Source organism: Drosophila miranda, assembly GCF_003369915.1.
Source record: "Drosophila miranda strain MSH22 chromosome Y unlocalized genomic scaffold, D.miranda_PacBio2.1 Contig_Y1_pilon, whole genome shotgun sequence".
In the NCBI taxonomy this organism is placed as follows: Eukaryota; Metazoa; Arthropoda; class Insecta; order Diptera; family Drosophilidae; genus Drosophila; species Drosophila miranda.
In genome coordinates this window covers 8,701,857-8,719,848 of record NW_022881603.1, presented here as the reverse complement: position 1 = coordinate 8,719,848, position 17,992 = coordinate 8,701,857, and the positions used below count along the sequence as shown (strand labels likewise).

The 17,992-nt window shown below is 50.3% G+C and overlaps 2 protein-coding genes and 2 pseudogenes across 3 annotated transcripts; 3 read left to right on the top strand and 1 right to left on the bottom strand.

Annotated features, from left to right (window-relative positions):
* The first annotated feature begins 1,497 nt into the window (after nucleotides 1–1,497).
* Nucleotides 1,498–17,989, top strand: LOC117190409 (annotated as a pseudogene).
* Nucleotides 8,256–9,133, top strand: LOC117189709. 2 transcript variants are annotated; one of them, XM_033394800.1, is made up of 3 exons: nucleotides 8,264–8,564; nucleotides 8,661–8,837; nucleotides 8,904–9,133. In XM_033394800.1, the coding sequence occupies exons 1-3, from the start codon at nucleotides 8,304–8,306 to the stop codon at nucleotides 9,111–9,113; spliced, it is 648 nt and encodes a 215-aa protein (XP_033250691.1). In that variant the 5' UTR covers nucleotides 8,264–8,303; the 3' UTR covers nucleotides 9,114–9,133. The 2 variants fall into 2 exon arrangements, with proteins under 2 accessions (XP_033250692.1, XP_033250691.1); XM_033394801.1 differs by lacking the exon at nucleotides 8,661–8,837 and having other exon boundaries at nucleotides 8,256–8,564.
* On the top strand, nucleotides 9,218–10,508 carry LOC117189707. The gene is made up of 2 exons (XM_033394797.1): nucleotides 9,218–9,481; nucleotides 9,540–10,508. Exons 1-2 carry the CDS (start codon nucleotides 9,234–9,236, stop codon nucleotides 10,414–10,416), a joined length of 1,125 nt encoding a protein of 374 aa, XP_033250688.1. The 5' UTR covers nucleotides 9,218–9,233; the 3' UTR covers nucleotides 10,417–10,508.
* LOC117190079 lies at nucleotides 11,827–14,619 on the bottom strand (annotated as a pseudogene).
* Nucleotides 17,990–17,992: the final 3 nt, after the last annotated feature.

The window sequence follows — 17,992 nt, the reverse complement described above, 5'->3', positions numbered from 1 at the left end:
TGTCACTATGGTATCAGCCCCAAAAGAGGGCTTATATTTTACAAGGCATTTGTCAGAAGTAGGCTAGAGTACGCGTGCTCATCATTCTGCAACCTGTCCAAATCTGCCTTGGCCAAAATCAAATCCCACTGCAACCATCACCTCAGAAAGTAGCTGGGTCTGATAATCTGCACTCCCGTTCCTATCATATATCACATGGCAGGAGAACTTCCCCCGGACTACAGGATGAGATTCCTGGCGGCGAAAGAGTTGGTTAAGGTGTTTGCATTTAATCTCCCAGCAAGTGAAACAGTGTCAGCAAATAGGGATTTAAACACGGGCTACGCTAAGGCATATCGGGAGTTTGGCAGCATAATAGATAGAGTTGAGGTTTTCGAGAACACAGCTTCATTTTGCACTAAAATTAGCTCCGACTTAGAATTTTTCAAGGGTTCTGCACCCAACAAGCACGCTATAGACCAGGCAGGTATCATGCTGCTCCACGGGGAAAAGAAGGATCAGCTGACAAAGGGTGGTTTTGAAATCTATTACACGGATGGGTCAGATGGGCATTCCAGCGCCGCTTTCCTGCACGATAGGACAGGTTTTTTAGATAACTATTACACGCACAAAACCATTTCCTCGTTGTCCGCCGAGCTCCTTGCTATCGAGAAGGCATTAGACCATGCTATTTTGTACAATTTTCCTCGTGTCGCGCTCCTGACAGACAGCAGAAACGGGGCCCTCATTCTGGCGAAGAACATTCAGGATAACTCTATCGCCTACAAAATCAGAGAAAAGATCCAACAAAATCCACATCTAAGAACTGTAGAGGTTCACTACATTCCCGGACACGCTAACATCCCTCAGAACACTTCAGTTGACGCAGCAGCCAAAGAAGCCCACAGACGAGGAAAATACACAGTGGTTAAATGGAACCTTAAAGACGCTATGTGCGAAATACACAGAATCTTAAAAGCAGAATGGGAGAGAGAATACGCCGAGTTTGCTAGTATCAAGCACCGAGGTTACTGCTCGCTTTTCCCCTCAACATCATCCAAACCGTGGTTCCTAAATAAAACTAAGCTTAAAGCCATTGACGCTAAAAGAATCAACAGACTGCTTAGTGGTAACGCATTCGATAGGCACACTCTCGCCAAAATGCATGTAGTTCCTAGTAACATATGTGATACATGCGATAGTATCGATAACGCCTCGCATTTAATTTTCAATTGTACAAAGTACAACACAACAAGGCAAAACTTCCCATCTCTAAGAAAATATAATGATATTTACAAATTCTTTGAAAAAGAAAACATCAGCGCGTACCAAACACTAATTGACTTCAACGACGAAATTGATGTAAAGCTCTAAACAGTACTCCAACATCTTCTATTTTTTGACCTGGCAATTTCCACCTTAAAAAGGCGGGCGGCCAAATAATCCCACGCTACTCACGGGTAGCTTGGTAACTTAAATACTAAAAAAAAAAAAAAAAAAAAAAAAAAAAACACACGAAAATTTTACAAATTGTACAGTATAAAGTAATCGAGCAGAATTTAGTTAGTAAAAGCAAAACAAATCACGAAATGCCCAAACCAAAGGCAAAAGCGAAGCCAAAATCCAAAGCGGCGGCAGTAGCCGCATCAAAAAGGGAGGCGACCAAGAACAACAATGCCGTTTCGGCCGAAAAGGAAAACGAAATGGAGATCAGTGATCCGACCTCCGTTCCCATCCGGGAACAATGCAGAGGAGGCGCGGAATCCATGTACACAATAATGCGTCACGCGGAACTCAAGGAGTCACTCCACAAGCGCTACGAAAAGGAGCTGCAGCAACTGTACTCGAGGGTAAGGAACAGCGTCCCTGGGACCCGCTGGCTAGCCAGCTGGCTCAGCCGATTAGAACTCGTCCAATCCAACTATGAATTGTCAATTGCCTTGCAGATGGGCCACCAAGAGTTTCTGAACACATTCATCAATGTGCTGATGACTGTACTCGAGGCGGAGGAGAGCAACGAGAACGGTAACAAGGCCCTGTCCTTTTGCGCGAAATTCGTGACCAGCTTCGAGTCGGAGAAGACGCACCCCATGATGACTGAAACATTCCACTGGCTGTTGACTGTAAGGGTCTACTGTACTTTACCATTGAGATTCAATTGAATGCTTTTGTTTGTTTGTTTTTCCCAGACATATTCCAGCAGTCCGCACGTTCGCTATCGGATTTGCTACTTTGTGAATCTGATACTTGAGAAACTGGGACCCAATGCGGCACTCGACGACACGCAGTGCGACGAGATTCTCGAGACTATGCTGGAGCGCGTGAAGGACGTGTCGGCCGGTGTGCGCAAGCAAGCAGTCCTGGCCATGCAGCGTTTCCAGATTCCGGACAATCCCGTCGATCCATTTGTCTGCGCCTATCAGTTCCATCTGTCTGCGGATCCCTTGTCCAGCGTGCGCCAGTGCATTATCACCTGCATGGGCCGCAACTACATCACGGTGCCCTACATACTGCAGCGTCTGTGGGACGTGGACGAGAAGGTGCGCCGCCATACGTACGTCAACATGTGCAACTATCCAGTGCGCGCCTACAGGGTGGCGCAGCGCCTGACCCTCCTGGAGCAAGGTCTGAACGACAGCTCGGCCAACGTTAAAAAGACGGTGGTAAACATCATGCTTAAGGCCTGGATCGACTCCTACCAACAGAACTATGTGGCTCTGATAGCGGCCCTCAAGCTGGACTCCAGCGAGGAAGAGCTGGTTCGTTTCCGGAGCGTGACCAAGCAAATGTTGCGTGAAATCTTTGAGCAGACCGACAATCAGCAACTGATGGCACAACTGCCCCTCGGTGACGACTGTGAGCTGCATCGATGTGTACCGCTGGAATGTCTCAACGTGGAGCTGTTGCTCTATTGGCAGTGCCTCGGCGACTATCTGGAGAGCACGCAGGCGGACGAAAGCGACCAGGTGCTGCCCGAACTGAGTGTCTTCTGCACCTATGTGAACAAGTGAGTTGAATGAGACCCAAACGAAATCCAAACAGTAAGTGATTGCTATCCATTGTAGGTTGTGAGAGCCAGAAACCGGACATGGACAAGTTCGCCCAGATAGAGTTCCAGAACATGCTGCTCTCGCTGGTGGAAATCCTGGACTCGTACGACCTGGGCGACGAGATTGGGCGTAGCAATATGAAGACGTTGATCAAAAATCTATTGAAGGACTGTCTGCTCGACCACAAGATCGTCCGCGTGCTCGTGCGTTGCATGGAGAAGCTGATCACCGACCTCAATGACCGGATGCAGTTCTTCATTGAGATCATCTACGAGACGTGTGAACTTAATAACAAGAAGAATGAGCTAGTGCACGATCGCAATCTGATCAGTACGTTGCTGGACGACTTGGACACGCCCTCGAAGATGAAGATATCCTCGTTGAAGGTGAAGATCTTAGAGCTGGAGGAACAGGAGGATAAGTTTGGGCGCCAGAAGGAGTATATACAGGCTCAGTCCGTGAATAAGGAGAAGATGGCTGTCACAGAGGAGTACACGGAGCTGATCAAACCGCTGCTGGTGAAGCACGGCTTTCTGGACATGCCCGCCCGTCCGAAGCTCTCCAACCAGGAGCGTGTCCTGAAAGGCCTGTTCACCTCATACTATATGGTGGCCTCTCCGCATTTCCAGAAGCTCACTCCCAGCATATGTAAGCATATGCCGCCATCTCCACTCCTCGGATGTGGACATCTTCGAATGGGCCATCAAATGCGGCAACGCCTACAGTATGTTCTATGAGGCATACACCGAGACGGTGTTCCGGGTTGTATACCATCAGTTCGACAATAGCAAGGAGGTCCGTCTGTGCGAGACCTCTGTCAGCTGTCTTCTCGAGCTGATGGATCACTATGGCATCGACTATGTCGACAAGTTGAGCCGGAAGATAGATGCTAGGGGGCTGGGGTCTAAGACGTCCAATCGCCGCCAGCTCTATACCGTGCAGGATACATACGACGGGGAGGAGGATGGCGATCAGACAGTGCAGAACAGCGAGCATAGCGTCGACATCATTATGGCGATTGGCCGCTATATGGAAATGGTGGTCGACAAGGGCGTGAGCCTGGCCATAGTGCGAGGCCTTTGTCGCTTGGTCCTGCGCGGTCACATCGACGATCGGCCCGAGGTGCTCGAGCAGCTGCTCAAACGCTACTTCAATCCCAACGCAGAGCCAATCATTAGCCAGGTCCTGGGCATGTTCTTTGAGAACCTTGTCCGCCTCAAGAAGCAGGCGCTTCTGCAACCCTGCCTTCTGCCCACTCTGTGGACCGTCATGAACTGCAGCTTCGACGCGCCGCTGAACGCCGTTCAGCCCGATTACGTGGTCAAGTTCTTCATCGATTTGACGATTCAGGAAGCCAGCTCCCCGAAGAGCAACATACACAACAGGATCGCTCTGAGCTTCCTGCACTACATACAGAACTATTTCACCGAGCGCAGGGAAATGTGTCGCCTGCTGGCCAAAGAGCTCACCAACCTCACTATTAACGTGCTCAACGGACATGAAGTCAAGACTGAAATGTTGGAGATGGCTGACAAACTGATCACGGTGAGAACATTTTCCGAATATCCATTGCGGAAGCGCTGTATCATTCGTTTGGTTCGGTTTTCAGAGCGAACTAGAGCCGCGTGTGGTCAAGAACATTAAAGTCTTTAAGACGATGCTCGACGGTAGCTTTAATCCACCATCACGTGAGGCGCGGCGACGATCTGGAAAGCGACGAGGAGTGCGACACTGCGACTGTGGGATCTGAAAATGTAGTGCAGTCAGAGCAGGTGTCAGTCACAAATCCTGAAAAATCTGCGACCGAACAAACCCTGACAAACGCATCTGATCCACAGGCTGAAGCATCGGCTATAGCACCAACTGCAACGCAAGTTTCAGAGCCTATCTTAACCACTTTCGGCACTGAGAATCGTGCCCGTGACTGTCCGGGAATGCAGGAATTTTAAAGATTATTGATTTTTCTCTTCTGCGGCTGCTGGTGAACAAGGTCACATCGCTCCAAGGAGCACACACACTCACCATTGTTGACGCAGGCCGTAAACACAATGGACCAGATGGTCAGGAGGAAGTAGGCGAGCGTGAGGAGCACTCGGCACATGGTTCAAGCCACCAGCTTCTATTTAATCTACGCTGGTGTTCCAAATGCTCCGCCAACAGTCGCTTGCATGTTTGTTGATATTTTATCGATATATCGATATGGGACCTTATATTATAAGGATGTGCCATTTCATACATCAAACGTATCGCAGAAAACTAAATCCCAGGTTATCTGGCTCATTATGAGCCAGCCAGGAGAGCAACGCTTTGCATGTGTTTTATTTTCGGTGCGATATTTTTTTCGACAATTAGATTAATAGAAATATCTAGACTGTAAGTGCTTACCAAATCACAGACCCAATTGCCTATTATATTCCAAGAAGGAAGAGTACGCAAATATTTCACCTGCATCGGATACAGGTCGCCTACGTTGTACATGAGATCGACGACGTGGGTGGGGCGCAGCATGCGCCAGGGCATAAACTGGAGGGTCTTCTTGTCGCAGTGAACATCCTTGTCGATCTCCAGCGGCATCGGCACCTCGTTGTACAGCATCCGGCCGTCGACACTGCGCTCCAGGGTGCAGGGCAGGCCGATCTGATCGGCCAGGGCCTTGAAGAGGATGGCGCGCTCAAACTGGCAGCCACTGTGCACCATGCCCAGGGGTATGAAGTTAGTGTGGTAGACGTAGCGCAGTTCCTGAAGGTGGCATCGCACCGCGTGGCGGGAACACTCCTCCGTCGAGTTGAGGTCGAAGATCTTGAGGTTATCGTTCATCACATTGTGCACGACTTCGGCAATGATCTTGATGCGCTTGGCCACGTTATCAAAATCGATGGCGCTGCGCACCTTTGGCGGATTCTCCACCAGGCCGTGCATCTGTGAATCATCAGATGGGACATGGTTATCAGCTTATTAATTATTAGATGGGATAGACCCACCATCAGAGTTTTATTAAGCGTCTCCAGATATTTGGGTAGATGGGGATGGGCAGGACGCTTGCAGTAGCACCAGGTATGATCACCGGCACCATTGGACATCGGAAGGCAGAACGACGGAACTCTCATCAGATCCGCCTCATCCGCCTCCAATCGGTCAAAATTGACCCCCAGAACGGCCTCCAGAGAGCAATCGTTGCGTAGAATGTCCTGGAGAGTGCGGAAGTCGTCAAACTTTTTTCTGGACACATAAAAGTCCTTGCCGGCAGTAATGTCGGTGAAGGTTAGGCAGTTTCTAATGCAGAACTTCATCGTGGGGCACTTAGAGAGGATGCTCTCGATGGCCGGTCCCCAGGTGGACACGCAGAAGGCGTGTTTCTGGAACAGCATCAGGCTAAGATCGGGATTGGGATAGGAATATGATAATGCAGGGGGGGTGAGAGTAGTTGGGAGCCGCTTACACTTCCAGAATGCCGCGATCTATGTAGGCGTCGATGAATTCGCTAAAGCGCGTGGTCTGCAGAATGAAGTTGGTCACAGCCGTCTTGACCAGATTAGAGAGCGACTTCAGAGCCCGCTTGCTGGAGGACACAATGTAGTTCTCAAGCAGCACCTCACGAACATCCTGCTTATCGACGATGGTGCACAGGCAACGGAAGATGTTGTTCACGAGAATGGAATGGGCATAGGAGCGCTGTGGAAGTGGGTGAAAAATGCGTTATAGATGCCAAGACACCACAGAATGAGAGTGCTTCCTGAGACTGCCATTACCATCAAAAGTTGAGCAATTTGCTCGGTGAGCGGACGATGCTGGCCCAGGACTGTTCGGTACTCCTCGTTCTGGGCCAAACTCTCGACGATTACCAGCAGAGAGAGGATCAAATCAATGGAGAGAGTAGCCCTGCTGAATGGTGGTGGTGAGGACGCCTGGAATGTCCAAGTCCGTCAGCTCTCCAGCCGTGTCGCGATAGGCTCCGGTCAGGAGGCGATTGATAAACTCGGCTGCCTGCTCCCGGGTCTTGATGATCACCTCCGGGGACTGGAAAATGGACACTAGCTTCTGCCGAGCCCCCTCATCAAACTCGGTCACAATTCGACGCAGTGCGTCCGGATTATCGGCCATGCGGTTGAGCCCGAGGATCACGAAGGTGGCCGGTGCCGGGTCGTTCTCCATGAGGCAGCCGAGGAACATGTCCGTGATCTCGGCAGTGTGCATCCTCACCAGATATTGCACGTACTTCGCAGTTTCCGCGAAGATGGATATGATGGTGCAGCGCAGCTCAAGGGACAGGATATCGATTTGGTCCTTCAGGTGCTCGACAATAAGGTCGAAGAGGTTATGCTCGAAGAACAGCTTGGTCATCTTCTCAGAACTTCGCAAAATGCTTTGACCAGCTGCTCCAGGACATGGAAGCAGCGATGCAGCGGCTCAAACACACTCTGGTCGCTGGTGTCCACCAGGAGGGTCTTCAAGACTTTCAGGGCCGCAAGCCGAATCTCCTGGTATTTGCTGGTCACCTCACAGATAATGCGATCGATGGGAAAGTCGGGAAGAGTGGTAAACTCCAACATCTCCTCTGCACTCTGGATCAGCAGGATCTTGTGAACGGCCTCGATGGAGCTATGAATGGTGTCGGGATTCTCGGAGGTGGCAATCACTGCCTTGAACTTCTGCAAGAGATCAAAGTTCTCCACAATTCCCTGGGCCACTTTGGGATCACGCAGGCACATGTTTAGCAGGTGCGAGATATTCTATGCAGAAATCGTCAGTTTCCTGCAGGTAGAAACTATAGGCCACCTCCAGGATGCCTTCAGTCGTCTCGGGCTCGAGCGTGTTCATGTCCGTGTTGTCCATTAAGGCGTTCATGAGGTACAAGGCGAAGCGTCAGATGATAACGTTCTCCGAATCAATGAAGATTTTCTTCTCCAGCAGCACTTCTTTCTTTCATTTTTAAACAGTATCATTAGAAAGTAAACAAAAGTATAAATTGAAATACCCATTTTTTGTTAATTTTTTTAAATTCACAAGCGAATAGTTTGGAAAGAGGAATCAGATTAACGATGCGATATGTATCGATATATATGTAACATCCCTAGCATCAGTCTAAAATGCACTAATATTACCGCACGCGTAGCGTTCTTTTTGAAATTAACAAGCGAATGGGGGTGAAAAAGAAGAATGAGCAACAACGCTACGCTTGTTTGTGTTCCATCGTACACTCACGAAAATTTTACAAATTGTCAGTATAAAGTAATCGAGCAGTATTTAGTTAGTAAAAGCAAAACAAATCACGAAATGCCCAAACCAAAGGCAAAAGCGAAGCCAAAATCAAAAGCGGCGGCAGCAGCCGCATCAAAAAGGGAGGCGACCAAGAACAACAATGCCGTTTCGGCCGAAAAGGAAAACGAAATGGAGATCAGTGATCCGACCTCCGTTCCCATCCGGGAACAATGCAGAGGAGGCGCGGAATCCATGTACACAATAATGCGTCACGCGGAACTCAAGGAGTCACTCCACAAGCGCTACGAAAAGGAGCTGCAGCAACTGTACTCGAGGGTAAGGAACAGCGTCACTGGGACCCGCTGGCTAGCCAGCTGGCTCAGCCGATTAGAACTCGTCCAATCCAACTATGAATTGTCAATTGCCTTGCAGATGGGCCACCAAGAGTTTCTGAACACATTCATCAATGTGCTGAAGACTGTACTCGAGGCGGAGGAGAGCAACGAGAACGGTAACAAGGCCCTGTCCTTTTGCGCGAAATTCGTGACCAGCTTCGAGTCGGAGAAGACGCACCCCATGATGACTGAAACATTCCACTGGCTGTTGACTGTAAGGGTCTACTGTACTTTACCATTGAGATTCAATTGAATGCTTTTGTTTGTTTTTTTTTCCCAGACATATTCCAGCAGTCCGCACGTTCGCTATCGGATTTGCTACTTTGTGAATCTGATACCTGAGAAACTGGGACCTGCATGGGCCGCAACTACATCACGGTGCCCTACATACTGCAGCGTCTGTGGGACGTGGACGAGAAGGTGCGCCGCCATACGTACGTCAACATGTGCAACTATCCAGTGCGCGCCTACAGGGTGGCGCAGCGCCTGACCCTCCTGGAGCAAGGTCTGAACGACAGCTCGGCCAACGTTAAAAAGACGGTGGTAAACCTACCAACAGAACTATGTGGCTCTGATAGCGGCCCTCAAGCTGGACTCCAGCGAGGAGCTGATGCGTTTCCGGAGCGTGACCAAGCAAATGTTGCGTGAAATCTTTGAGCAGACCGACAATCAGCAACTGATGGCACAACTGCCCCTCGGTGACGACTGTGAGCTGCATCGATGTGTACCGCTGGAATGTCTCAACGTGAAGCTGTTGCTCTATTGGCAGTGCCTCGGCGACTATCTGGAGAGCACGCAGGCGGACGAAAGCGACCAGGTGCTGCCCGAACTGAGTGTCTTCTGCACCTATGTGAACAAGTGAGTTGAATGAGACCCAAACGAAATCCAAACAGTAAGTGATTGCTATCCATTGTAGGTTCTGTGAGAGCCAGAAACCGGACATGGACAAGTTCGCCCAGATAGAGTTCCAGAACATGCTGCTCTCGCTGGTGGAAATCCTGGACTCGTACGACCTGGGCGACGAGATTGGGCGTAGCAATATGAAGACGTTGATCAAAAATCTATTGAAGGACTGTCTGCTCGACCACAAGATCGTCCGCGTGCTCGTGCGTTGCATGGAGAAGCTGATCACCGACCTCAATGACCGGATGAAGTTCTTTATTGAGATCATCTACGAGACGTGTGACCTTAATACCAAGCAGAATGAGCTAGTGCACGATCGCAATCTGATCAGTAAGTTGCTGGACGACTTGGACACGCCCTCGAAGATGAAGATATCCTCGTTGAAGGTGAAGATCTTAGAGCTGGAGGAACAGGAGGATAACTTTGGGCGCCAGAAGGAGTATATACAGGCTCAGTCCGTGAATAAGGAGAAGATGGCTGTCACAGAGGAGTACACGGAGCTGATCAAACCGCTGCTGGTGAAGCACGGCTTTCTGGACATGCCCGCCCGTCCGAAGCTCTCCAACCAGGAGCGTGTCCTGAAAGGCCTGTTCACCTCATACTATATGGTGGCCTCTCCGCATGTCCAGAAGCTCACTCCCAGCATATGTAAGCTGTACAAGGACTTCATTTGCCGCCATCTCCACTCCTCGGATGTGGACATCTTCGAATGGGCCATCAAATGCGGCAACGCCTACAGTATGTTCTATGAGGCATACACCGAGACGGTGTTCCGGGTTGTATACCATCAGTTCTACAATAGCAAGGAGGTCCGTCTGTGCGAGACCTCTGTCAGCTGTCTTCTCTGGCATCGACTATGTCGACAAGTTGAGCCGGAAGATAGGTGCTAGGGGGCTGGGGTCTAAGACGTCCAATCGCCGCCAGCTCTATACCGTGCAGGATACATACGACGGGGAGGAGGATGGCGATCAGACAGTGCAGAACAGCGAGCATAGCGTCGACATCATTATGGCGATTGGCCGCTATATGGAAATGGTGGTCGACAAGGGCGTGAGCCTGGCCATAGTGCGAGGCCTTTGTCGCTTGGTCCTGCGCGGTCACATCGACGATCGGCCCGAGGTGCTCGAGCAGCTGCTCAAACGCTACTTCAATCCCAACGCAGAGCCAATCATTAGCCAGGTCCTGGGCATGTTCTTTGAGAACCTTGTCCGCCTCAAGAAGCAGGCGCTTCTGCAACCCTGCCTTCTGCCCACTCTGTGGACCGTCATGAACTGCAGCTTCGACGCGCCGCTGAACGCCGTTCAGCCCGATTACGTGGTCAAGTTCTTCATCGATTTGACGATTCAGGAAGCCAGCTCCCCGAAGAGCAACATACACAACAGGATCGCTCTGCACTACATACAGAACTATTTCACCGAGCGCAGGGAAATGTGTCGCCTGCTGGCCAAAGAGCTCACCAACCTCACTATTAACGTGCTCAACGGACAGGAAGTCAAGACTGAAATGTTGGAGATGGCAGACAAACTGATCACGGTGAGAACATTTTCTGAATATCCATTGCGGAAGCGCTGTATCATTCGTTTGGTTCGGTTTTCAGAGCGAACTAGAGCCGCGTTTGGTCAAGAACATTAAAGTCTTTAAGACGATGCTCGACGGTAGCTTTAATCCACCATCACGTGAGGCGCGCGACGATCTGGAAAGCGACGAGGAGTGCGACACTGCGACTGTGGCATCTGAAAATATAGTGCAGTCAGAGCAGGTGTCAGTCACAAATCCTGAAAAATCTGCGACCGAACAAACCCTGACAAACGCATCTGATCCACAGGCTGAAGCATCGGCTTCACTTTCGGCACTGAGAATCGTGCCCGGGACTGTCCGGGAATGCAGGAATTTTAAAGATTATTGATTTTTCTCTTCTGCGGCTGCTGGTGAACAAGGTCACATCGCTCCAAGGAGCACACACACTCACCATTGTTGACGCAGGCCGTAAACACAATGGACCAGATGGTCAGGAGGAAGTAGGCGAGCGTGAGGAGCACTCGGCACATGGTTCAAGCCACCAGCTTCTATTTAATCTACGCTGGTGTTCCAAATGCTCCGCCAACAGTCGCTTGCATGTTTGTTGATATTTTATCGATATATCGATATGGGACCTTATATTATAAGGATGTGCCATTTCATACATCAAACGTATCGCAGAAAACTAAATCCCAGGTTATCTGGATCATTATGAGCCAGCCAGGAGAGCAACGCTTTGCATGTGTTTTATTTTCGGTGCGATATTTTTTTCGACGATTAGATTAATAGAAATATCTAGACTGTAAGTGCACATTGTGCACGACTTCGGCAATGATCTTGATGCGCTTGGCCACGTTATCAAAATCGATGGCGCTGCGCACCTTTGGCGGATTCTCCACCAGGCCGTGCATCTGTGAATCATCAGATGGGACATGGTTAGCAGCTTATTAAGGATTAGATGGGATAGACCCACCATCAGAGTTTGATTAAGCGTCTCCAGATATTTGGGTAGATGGGGATCGGCAGGACGCTTGCAGTAGCACCAGGTATGATCACCGGCACCATCGGACATCGGAAGGCAGAACGACGGAACTCTCATCAGATCCGCCTCATCCGCCTCCAATCGGTCAAAATTGACCACCAGAACGGCCTCCAGAGGAGAGCAATCGTTGCGTAGAATGTCCTGGAGAGTGCGGAAGTCGTCAAACTATTTTCTGGACACATAAAAGTCCTTGCCGGCAGTAATGTCGGTGAAGGTTAGGCAGTTTCTAATGCAGAACTTCATCGTGGGGCACTTAGAGAGGATGCTCTCGATGGCCGGTCCCCAGGTGGACACGCAGAAGGCGTGTTTCTGGAACAGTATCAGGCTAAGATCGGGATTGGGATAGGAATATGATAATGCAGGGGGGGTGAGAGTAGTTGGGAGCCGCTTACACTTCCAGAATGCCGCGATCTATGTAGGCGTCGATGAATTCGCTAAAGCGCGTGGTCTGCAGAATGAAGTTGGTCACAGCCGTCTTGACCAGATTAGAGAGCGACTTCAGAGCCCGCTTGATGGAGGACACAATGTAGTTCTCAAGTTCACGAACATCCTGCTTATCGACGATGGTGCACAGGCAACGGAAGATGTTGTTCACGAGAATGGAATGGGCATAGGAGCGCTGTGGAAGTGGGTGAAAAATGCGTTATAGATGCCAAGACACCACAGAATGAGAGTGCTTCCTGAGACTGCCATTACCATCAAAAGTTGAGCAATTTGCTCGGTGAGCGGACGATGCTGGCCCAGGACTGTTCGGTACTCCTCGTTCTGGGCCAAACTCTCGACGATTACCAGCAGAGAGAGGATCAAATCAATGGAGAGAGTAGGCAGGCCCTGCTGAATGGTGGTGGTGAGGACGCCTGGAATGTCCAAGTCCGTCAGCTCTCCAGACGTGTCGCGATAGGCTCCGGTCAGGAGGCGATTGATAAACTCGGCTGCCTGCTCCCGGGTCTTGATGATCACCTCCGGGGACTGGAAAATGGACACTAGCTTCTGCCGAGCCCCCTCATCAAACTCGGTCACAATTCGACGCAGTGCGTCCGGATTATCGGCCATGCGGTTGAGCCCGAGGATCACGAGGGTGCCGGTGCCGGGTCGTTCTCCATGAGGCAGCCGAGGAACATGTCCGTGATCTCGGCAGTGTGCATCCTCACCAGATACTGCACGTACTTCGCAGTTTCCGCGAAGATGGATATGATGGTGCAGCGCAGCTCAAGGGACAGGATATCGATTTGGTCCTTCAGGTGCTCGACAATAAGGTCGAAGAGGTTATGCTCGAAGAACAGCTTGGTCATCTTCTCGGACCGGAGAGCCGTGGCCAGCACCTCAATGATCTCGACCGCATCCGGTCCTTGCAGAACTTCGCAAAATGCTTTGACCAGCTGCTCCAGGACATGGAAGCAGCGATGCAGCGGCTCAAACACACTCTGGTCGCTGGTGTCCACCAGGAGGGTCTTCAAGACTTTCAGGGCCGCAAGCCGAATCTCCTGGTATTTGCTGGTCACCTCACAGATAATGCGATCGATGGGAAAGTCGGGAAGAGTGGTAAACTCCAACATCTCCTCTGCACTCTGGATCAGCAGGATCTTGTGAACGGCCTCGATGGAGCTATGAATGGTGTCGGGATTCTCGGAGGTGGCAATCACTGCCTTGAACTTCTGCACTTTGGGATCCCGCAGGCACATGTTTAGCAGGTGCGAGAGATATTCTATGCAGAAATCGTCAGTTTCCTGCAGGTAGAAACTATAGGCCACCTCCAGGATGCCTTCAGTCGTCTCGGGCTCGAGCGTGTTCATGTCCGTGTTGTCCATTAAGGCGTTCATGAGGTACAAGGCGAAGCGTCGGATGATAACGTTCTCCGAATCAATGAAGATTTTCTTCTCCAGCAGCACTTCCAGCATTTTATGCTCCTTCAGCTCCAGTACATTCTAGTCCTGGCGCCGCGTAAAGTCCATTATGTGACTGAAGACGGTCAACAGGACGCATTCCTCCTTGGAGCTGAGCAGCAGCAGCGCCGTGTCCAAAGTCTTGACGAGGACATTAACCTCGGTGAATGACTTCTCCTCGGACTTTGTGCGGTCCGGGTAAATGGAGCGAGCTTCGTAAACTTTCTTCGTTACTTTAGACATTTTTGTTGAATATTTTGCTGCCGTGTTGTAACGGAATTTGTTTGTGTACTATATTTTTCTCACAGATCACTTTCTTTCTTTCATTTTTAAACAGTATCATTAGAAAGTAAACAAAAGTATAAATTGAAATACCCATTTTTTGTTAATTTTTTTAAATTCACAAGCGAATAGGTTGGAAAGAGGAATCAGATTAACGATGCGATATGTATCGATATATATGTAACATCCCTAGCATCAGTCTAAAATGCACTAATATTACCGCACGCGTAGCGTTCTTTTTGAAATTAACAAGCGAATGGGGGTGAAAAAGAAGAATGAGCAACAACGCTACGCTTGTTTGTGTTCCATCGTACACTCACGAAAATTTTACAAATTGTACAGTATAAAGGAATCGAGCAGTATTTAGTTAGTAAAAGCAAAACAAATCACGAAATGCCCAAACCAAAGGCAAAAGCGAAGCCAAAATCCAAAGCGGCGGCAGCAGCCGCATCAAAAAGGGAGGCGACCAAGAACAACAATGCCGTTTCGGCCGAAAAGGAAAACGAAATGGAGATCAGTGATCCGACCTCCGTTTCCATCCGGGAACAATGCAGAGGAGGCGCGGAATCCATGTACACAATAATGCGTCACGCGGAACTCAAGGAGTCACTCCACAAGCGCTACGAAAAGGAGCTGCAGCAACTGTACTCGAGGGTAAGGAACAGCGTCACTGGGACCCGCTGGTTAGCCAGCTGGCTCAGCCGATTAGAACTCGTCCAATCCAACTATGAATTGTCAATTGCCTTGCAGATGGGCCACCAAGAGTTTCTGAACACATTCATCAATGTGCTGAAGACTGTACTCGAGGCGGAGGAGAGCAACGAGAACGGTAACAAGGCCCTGTCCTTTTGCGCGAAATTCGTGACCAGCTTCGAGTCGGAGAAGACGCACCCCATGATGACTGAAACATTCCACTGGCTGTTGACTGTAAGGGTATACTGTACTTTACCATTGAGATTCAATTGAATGCTTTTGTTTGTTTGTTTCTCCCAGACATATTCCAGCAGTCCGCACGTTCGCTATCGGATTTGCTACTTTGTGAATCTGATACTTGAGAAACTGGGACCCAATGCGGCACTCGACGACACGCAGTGCGACGAGATTCTCGAGACTATGCTGGAGCGCGTGAAGGACGTGTCGGCCGGTGTGCGCAAGCAAGCAGTCCTGGCTATGCAGCGTTTCCAGATTCCGGACAATCCCGTCGATCCAGTTGTCTGCGCCTATCAGTTCCATCTGTCTGCGGATCTCTTGTCCAGCGTGCGCCAGTGCATTATCACCTGCATGGGCCACAACTACATCACGGTGCCCTACATACTGCAGCGTCTGTGGGACGTGGACGAGAAGGTGCGCCGCCATACGTACGTCAACATGTGCAACTATCCAGTGCGCGCCTACAGGGTGGCGCAGCGCCTGACCCTCCTGGAGCAAGGTCTGAACGACAGCTCGGCCAACGTTAAAAAGACGGTGGTAAACCTACCAACAGAACTATGTGGCTCTGATAGCGGCCCTCAAGCTGGACTCCAGCGAGGAGGAGCTGATGCGTTTCCGGAGCGTGACCAAGCAAATGTTGCGTGAAATCTTTGAGCAGACCGACAATCAGCAACTGATGGCACAACTGCCCCTCGGTGACGACTGTGAGCTGCATCGATGTGTACCGCTGGAATGTCTCAACGTGGAGCTGTTGCTCTATTGGCAGTGCCTCGGCGACTATCTGGAGAGCACGCAGGCGGACGAAAGCGACCAGGTGCTGCCCGAACTGAGTGTCTTCTGCACCTATGTGAACAAGTGAGTTGAATGAGACCCAAACGAAATCCAAACAGTAAGTGATTGCTATCCATTGTAGGTTCTGTGAGAGCCAGAAACCGGACATGGACAAGTTCGCCCAGATAGAGTTCCAGAACATGCTGCTCTCGCTGGTGGAAATCCTGGACTCGTACGACCTGGGCGACGAGATTGGGCGTAGCAATATGAAGACGTTGATCAAAAATCTATTGAAGGACTGTCTGCTCGACCACAAGATCGTCCGCGTGCTCGTGCGTTGCATGGAGAAGCTGATCACCGACCTCAATGACCGGATGCAGTTCTTCATTGAGATCATCTACGAGACGTGTGACCTTAATACCAAGCAGAATGAGCTAGTGCACGATCGCAATCTGATCAGTAAGTTGCTGGACGACTTGGACACGCCCTCGAAGATGAAGATATCCTCGTTGAAAGTGAAGATCTTAGAGCTGGAGGAACAGGAGGATAACTTTGGGCGCCAGAAGGAGTATATACAGGCTCAGTCCGTGAATAAGGAGAAGATGGCTGTCACAGAGGAGTACACGGAGCTGATCAAACCGCTGCTGGTGAAACACGGCTTTCTGGACATGCCCGCCCGTCCGAAGCTCTCCAACCAGGAGCGTGTCCTAAAAGGCCTGTTCACCTCATACTATATGGTGGCCTCTCCGCATGTCCAGAAGCTCACTCCTAGCATATGTTAGCTGTACAAGGACTTCATTTGCCGCCATCTCCACTCCTCGGATGTGGACATCTTCGAATGGGCCATCAAATGCGGCAACGCCTACAGTATGTTCTATGAGGCATACACCGAGACGGTGTTCCGGGTTGTATACCATCAGTTCTACAATAGCAAGGAGGTCCGTCTGTGCGAGACCTCTGTCAGCTGTCTTCTCGACTATGGCATCGACTATGTCGACAAGTTGAGCCGGAAGATAGGTGCTAGGGGGCTGGGGTCTAAGACGTCCAATCGCCGCCAGCTCTATACCGTGCAGGATACATACGACGGGGAGGAGGATGGCGATCAGACAGTGCAGAACAGCGAGCATAGCGTCGACATCATTATGGCGATGGGCCGCTATATGGAAATGGTGGTCGACAAGGGCGTGAGCCTGGCCATAGTGCGAGGCCTTTGTCGCTTGGTCCTGCGCGGTCACATCGACGATCGGCCCGAGGTGCTCGAGCAGCTGCTCAAACGCTACTTCAATCCCAACGCAGAGCCAATCATCAGCCAGGTCCTGGGCATGTTCTTTGAGAACCTTGCCCGCCTCAAGAAGCAGGCGCTTCTGCAACCCTGCCTTCTGCCCACTCTGTGGACCGTCATGAACTGCAGCTTCGACGCGCCGCTGAACGCCGTTCAGCCCGATTACGTGGTCAAGTTCTTCATCGATTTGACGATTCAGGAAGCCAGCTGCCCGAAGAGCAACATACACAACAGGATCGCTCTGAGCTTCCTGCACTACATACAGAACTATTTCACCGAGCGCAGGGAAATGTGTCGCCTGCTGGCCAAAGAGCTCACCAACCTCACTATTAACGTGCTCAACGGACAGGAAGTCAAGACTGAAATGTTGGAGATGGCTGACAAACTGATCACGGTGAGAACATTTTCTGAATATCCATTGCGGAAGCGCTGTATCATTCGTTTGGTTCGGTTTTCAGAGCGAACTACAGCCGCGTGTGGTCAAGAACATTAAAGTCTTTAAGACGATGCTCGACGGTAGCTTTAATCCACCATCACGTGAGGCGCGCGACGATCTGGAAAGCGACGAGGAGTGCGACACTGCGACTGTGGCATCTGAAAATGTAGTGCAGTCAGAGCAGGTGTCAGTCACAAATCCTGAAAAATCTGCGACCGAACAAACCCTGACAAACGCATCTGATCCACAGGCTGAAGCATCGGCTATAGCACCAACTGCAACGCAAGTTTCAGAGCCTATCTTTTTTAAAGATTATTGATTT